Source organism: Pteropus vampyrus, unplaced genomic scaffold (genome assembly GCF_000151845.1).
Source record: "Pteropus vampyrus isolate Shadow unplaced genomic scaffold, Pvam_2.0 Scaffold19, whole genome shotgun sequence".
Taxonomy (NCBI): Eukaryota; Metazoa; Chordata; class Mammalia; order Chiroptera; family Pteropodidae; genus Pteropus; species Pteropus vampyrus.
In genome coordinates, this window is record NW_011888800.1 from 14,968,880 (window position 1) to 14,975,408 (window position 6,529).

The window sequence follows — 6,529 nt, forward strand, 5'->3', positions numbered from 1 at the left end:
TATTGAACTAAATTCTGCCTCCTGGCAAAATTCTAACCCAGCCTTGCAGAACAACATGAAATTTTTCTCTCCTCCTTCAACAGGATAAATCTTAAAATGAGGATATTCTTTTAATATATACTTCCAAGCTAATTATATCCAGATCTTTCAACTGTCCTCAAAAATATAATTTTCAGACCTCCATCTAAGCTGTGTGTGTGTGTGTGTGTGTGTGTGTGTGTGTATGTGTGTGTGTGTGTGTTTTATTTGAAAAGAACAAAGTGCTCTTCAAAGTAATTTATTGTATGAATAAGTATATACCTTGTTTTAAGATGATTTTTGCTCCTAAAAGCTAGAGGAGAGCAGATAGGAAGAAGTGAGCCAGAAAATGAGCCTGTCAGTCTTTCCATGTCAATTGTTCTTAACATTTTTGTAGTCAGTCACCTCTTTGAGAATCTGATTCTTTGAGAATCTGGTGCTCTCTCCAGAAAGTTTATCCATAAAAGTTTGCCTGTTATAGGGTGTTCATAGACCTCCACATGCATGTCCGAGCACACTTATCTTATTAGAGGGTTCAGGACTTCCAGGTCCTCTTTTAACTTTGCATAGTTGTATCCTGGCCATGTGCATGGGTATAGTATATGTGGTGAAGGATTGGAGTTATGAATGAAGGAGGGCAGTAATTTTTGGAATTTCTGCCTCAGCAGCAGCTCTGTTGTACCATTACCTCTCTCTGTCTTCCCATTCTCTATTCCTATTCTTCTTAGTAGAGAATCCTCCCCTTTTTCCATTGCGTAGTACTCTCCTTGGTAAGGTGTCTTTCCATCGCCTTACTCTTCTCATCAAGGCTGTATTTATTTATTCAAGTCTATGATTCTTACTGCCTTTACAGTAATTATTAGATCTCAGAGAAAATGGTAGTAAATGTTAGATTTGATCATATTCAAACTTTATCTTAAACATTGCTAAAAATAAATGGGAATATTGGTTTGTGTTATCAAATATATTTTAGTGGTAAAGATATCTTAATAAACCAAGAGGCAGGGAAAATATTCATTTTTGAAGGCTGATACATTGCAAAGAAATGTTGAATTATGCTTGGTATATATTCAGTAAAATTTTGAGTACTTTAAATATGTCAACACATAAAGGATCATTAAGAAAGCATGGAGAAGAAACTTTTCGTTCTTCTAAATATATTTGTGTATGTTATATGTGTTAGAAAGTTCATGTATGCATCCACTGTAATAGTGTCAAACCAAAGAGATTCTTGCTCTTCTCATTTATTACTGCAGATGTAGTAAAAGGTGAAAAGATTGTTCCAGTATTTGATGAACCGCCAAATCCAACCAATGTTGAAGAAAGTTTAAAGAGAATTAAAGAAAATGATGCTCATCTTGTTGAAGTTAATTTGAATAATATAAAGGTAGCTATGCTAAGCAAACAAAGTTTTGAATTGCTTTGAGTCAAGTAGATCTAGCATGAGAGCTGGGCAGCTTTGATATAGTTTAATTTTTTCTACATAAAGGTAAAGTTTTTGCTCCCAGTAGCCTGCTAACACAGATTTCTTCATATTTTAGAAATTAAAAGTATTACAGTATTATTCTGACTTAGTTTTTAAAGAGTATCATATGAAAATGTAAACCTCTTTGGTTTACATTTTTGTCAGTGTAAATCTCTTTGGCTTCCAAAGTACTGCCTGCTTTTCAGATTATTTAGTCTTTTGGTTTTGTTTTTTTATCAGGTTTCTTAAGGTTTAATTTACCTACAATAAAATTCTCTCTTTTTAGTGTACAGTTCTATGAGTTTTGACAAATGCATACAGTTGTACAACCACTGCCACAATCAGATGTAGAATATGTCATACCCCTTCATCTACATTCTCTGCCCCCAGCTCTAGCCCCTGTCAATCACTGATTTGTTTTCTTTCCCCGTCATTTTGCCTTCTACAGAATCATATAAATGGAATCAGATAGTATGTACCTTCGAGTCTTCTTTCACTTAGCGTAATGCATTTGAGATTCATCCATGTCGTTGCATTTATCAGTAGTTTGTTTCTCTATATTGTCAAATAGTATTGTATTGTATGACTATGGTGCAATTTGTTTATCCATTCACCAGTTGACAGACATATGGGTTATGTCTAGTTTAGGATGATTATAAGTAAAACCACTATACACATTCACATCCAGTCATATGTTTTGTGTAAACATGTTTTTATTTCTTTGAGTAAACACTTAGAAGTAGGCTTTCTGGGATCTTAATTACAGCTCTTCACTGGAGTAAATGAAGAAATGAGCTACAAGGGCATAGGATAGGGATAACTAGTTACCAAAGAATAAACTCAAATTATCCCATGGGTATTGGCCATTACATAATAGCTTTATTCCAAATTCCTCATTTTAAATCTTGTTTCATCTGAATTGGGGCTGGAGGTAGCATCTGGAATTACAAGAACCTGGAGTATAAAACCTCTGTACCCTTCTAGCAAGTGTTCTTTCCTATAAGTGGAAGAATGAAAGCCTTGGAAAAAGCTAATATCCCTAGTTGATCACAAATTTTATTAATTCTTTAAAAATCCTTTCCTCATATATCTCTGTCTCTAAATCAACAGTAATGTTCTGAAAATAACCAAGCTACAGAGAATTGAAGTCTTAATACTAAAGGAAAAAATTAGTGCCTTCTAGAACTATGTGTTTCCACATTTCAAGTGGTGTAGGGTTAATCTCTCTTAATACCTCGGAGTATAAACTAAAGCACTGAGAACAGTATGTCATCTGCCTCAGGAATCATACTCACTAGAGGTGGGCTCCCACATCTTTCTCTTTGTAGAAAGTGGATTCACTTTGAATACTCAAGTGCTGACTTCTTATAACATGAATAATTAAATGTAGAATAGCAAGAGTTTCTTGAACCTAAATGCTAGAGAAATGGTTGATATATACTCTGCTCCAGGTCAACAGTTTATGCAAATTTACCATAATACAGAAGTCAGATAGATACAGAGGAGACTGAATTATTTGTTTTCATTTGTAGACTAACTGTTGTGTGTTTATATAATTTCTGAGTATATTTTAATGAGCAAAAGTAAATACAAAAATATGTGATTAATGATCTGAATGTCCTGAACACTGAAATGTATTAATGTCTCACACTACTGTCTTTCCAGAATATACCGGTTCCAACCCTAAAAGGTTTTGCGAAGGCTTTGGAGACCAACACACATGTGAAATATTTCAGTCTTGCAGCCACGCGGAGCAATGACCCTGTCGCTATTGTAAGTAAGCTGCTATTGATAATATTAGATTTATGACTACATGCCAGGGGCATATACAGTGTGTAATAGGTGCTGTCATATTTTAATCTCCAAATATTTTCTTTTAATTTCTAGGCTTTTGCTGATATGCTGAGAGTGAACAAAAATTTGAAAAGCTTAAATATGGAGTCCAACTTTATTACAGGAGCTGGGATTCTAGCACTAATTAATGCTTTAAGAGATAATGAAACCCTGGCAGAGCTCAAGATTGACAATCAGGTCAGTGCTACAGCAGTAACTTTGAGGAAACTACAGCCCACATGGCTGTGTAGGGCTTGGGGACTCGGGGCAGGTGGGAGGAGGGCTTTCAGGGAGCCATTTGGGAAGGTGGTGACACAAAAGGGAATGAGAAGGCATTTGAGGCATCTGGAATATTAACTTAATATTTTTAGTATAGGTTCTTAGTATATTCATAGAGTTTTGGAACCATCACCACTATCTAATTCCAGAACATTTTCATCACCCCACAAAGCAACTCCATATCCATTAGCAGTCACTCCCTATTCACCCCTCCCACCAGCCCCTGATAACTACTAACCTACTTTCTGTCACTATGTATTTGCCTATTCTGGACAATTTATATAAATAGAATTATGTAATATGTGGTCTTTTCTGCCTGCCTTCTTTCCCTTAGCAAAATGTTCTGGAGGTTCATCCATGTCATAGCATATATAAGTACTTATTCATCTTCATGGCTGAATAATATTCCATTACATTTGGGTTTCTACCTTTTGAATATTAGGAATAATGCTTCTGTGAACATTCATGTACCAGTTCTTATATGAACATACGTTTTCATTTTTCATGGGTATGTACCTAGGAATGGAGTTGCTCTGTCATGTGATAACTCTTATGTTTAACTTTTTGAGAATGGCCAACTTGTTTTCCACAGCAACTGCAACTCCACCATTTTACAGTCCCACTAGCTTATGTGAGGGTCCCAGTTTGTCCACATCCTTGCCTCCCTTGTCATTGCCTGTGTGTTTTTGATTAACAGTTATCCTGTGGGTATGAAGCAGTATCTCATTGTGGTAATCCACAACTTTTCAGTGTCTGTATGATATGTACTGAACTTTAAAATTTTGTTTCTCTTATGTATGTGTAAAAATTGGGAAAACTTTAAAAGACCAACAGAAATAGTAAGTACTTCAGTGTCTTAGTCTTGACTTACCTGGAAAAGCATTTTGATCTAGTTTATTAATACTGTTCTATATCTCTGATTATTCCAGAGGCAGCAGTTGGGGACGGCTGTAGAATTGGAAATTGCCAGGATGCTTGAGGAAAATACAAATATCCTTAAATTTGGATATCAGTTTACACAGCAGGGACCCCGAACCAGAGCAGCGGATGCTATAACAAAAAACAATGACTTAGGTAAGATATATGCAGTATCAAGTCAAATTTCCAAATTATACCATTAAGCTAATGTATTGGAGGAACTTTTTTTTTTTTTTTACTTTTAAAATAAATTTTAACAGAGATTATTTGGCCTTTGTTTCTAAAATCTATGGGGTCCTTTTTATACCGATTGAATCTGGTCAGTTTAAGTGAGGTTGTAGTGATTATTGGGTTGGTTAGTGGGTAAAATCTATTTCTCGTAACAATCATTTCACAACTTTAAGTAAACAAAGTTTCCTACAACAAACATTATAATAAATGCTTCTTATAACAAGTATTTTGTTCTCAACAAGTCACCACTTGGTGCTATCAAAGCAAAGACTTCAACATTACAGGAAAGGTTTTGCCCTTTTTCTCAAACAGGCCTAGAGAGAAATTCAGTCTTATAACATACAGAATAATTATAACTTGAACCCAAATTTTTATAGTCAATGGTATGTAAATGTTCGCTGTACTTACCAGTTTCCCTAACAGCTATTACTAGGCAGTTGGTCTTCTCACTGCACACATCTAGGTCAGGAGTCTCCCTTCCTTTCATGGTTCCTCTTGAACTGTTGAGGCTTATGGCTTCTGCTTGAAATAAATTTTCCAGCCAAAGCTGAATTAAAAAATAAGATGCTTATAATTTTGTTTCTGCACGTGTCTAAAAATCGACTCTTCTTTTAAGTTTGGTGTTTGTCACTGAGATATTTTAAAATATGCGTTTAGACAAGAATTAAAATAAAACTTCTCAAATGGAGTAACATTTCAAAGTAATGCAGTTGTTTTAAGCTTCAGCTGTATTTGAATTTGAATTCCTTAAAGGTTTCTGGAGCAGAAAAAATACAACTTCATTCCTTTAATTGAGATCACTGGGGAAAAAGTATTAGTTTGCAAAGTCATGCTAATTGTTTTACATTGGTTCACTAGTTGGCTTCTGTAGTTTCCTTCAGGTATTTAATTTTGCTTTTTAGAGTCATGTTTCTCAAGTCTGAACTTCACAAATAATTTGAGAACTTCAAGAACATAGATTCTTGGCTCTAAAAAAAGTTTTTACTTAGTAAGTTAGTTATACTTCATTGTGATTGTCTATTTTCAAAGACTTTTTTCAAGCTTTTTGAGGGCAGAGGCCATATGTATCTGTTGAATCCACAACTCTCTTAAAACTATGCCTGACAGTAGTAGGCACTTAATAAAGATTTATAAAGTGAATAAAGAAAGTGATAGAATTTGATTGCTGCTCAAAGTTTAATTTTCTCAGAATTAAATAGCAATAAACTTAAGCCAAAAGCATTCTCCATTTTTTCTGTCCTCTGAAACTACCTTAGCTATCTCAGGATCCTACCAACAGATTTGTAGCCCCAACCATCTCTGTCATCTGTGTCCCTCCCAGGAGGCAAGTGATCCCAGCAGCTGTTATACAGGAGAGCAGCACAGTGAGAGCCCATGTCACCCAACAACAAGGATGCCAACCTTTGCAAGGCCTTAGCAGTTGTGCTCTTCTGAGGAGTCTGTTGTGGCAGGCACTTTGCTCAGATTTCTTTAAGAAAAGAAGTGAGTAAGGGAGATTTTCGACAGATGGAAGATGAGGGACTAGGTGAAAACTATTTCCTAGGCTGCTTTATGTTGACATTGAGCAGTTGAGTAGCTGTGCATGGCCGTGTGTGTGTAGAGGGTGAGGAGGCCATGTTAAAGGAATCGTGATCTGACACAAAGCAGAACTGAGAGAAAGCAAACAGCTTTGTGCTGGTAGCTCTCTAGGTCACCTCCCTCCCATCTCATTCTCATTCTGATCCAAACTAGATTTTCAGGTATAAAATCTAGACTCAGGCATGAAATGAGAATAAGGACATTCCT

The 6,529-nt window shown here is 35.6% G+C and overlaps 1 protein-coding gene across 5 annotated transcripts in view; it reads left to right on the top strand.

The window, feature by feature from the left end:
• Positions 1-6,529, top strand: part of TMOD3 (tropomodulin 3) — a 65,214-nt gene that overhangs the window by 50,902 nt on the left and 7,783 nt on the right. For all 5 annotated transcript variants that reach the window (XM_011355115.2, XM_011355117.2, XM_011355114.2 and 2 more), the window contains 4 exons: positions 1,275-1,405; positions 3,149-3,256; positions 3,371-3,514; positions 4,525-4,669. In XM_011355115.2, the coding sequence (XP_011353417.1) occupies positions 1,275-1,405; positions 3,149-3,256; positions 3,371-3,514; positions 4,525-4,669 (528 nt within the window). The remainder of the gene's footprint in view (positions 1-1,274; positions 1,406-3,148; positions 3,257-3,370; positions 3,515-4,524; positions 4,670-6,529) is intronic.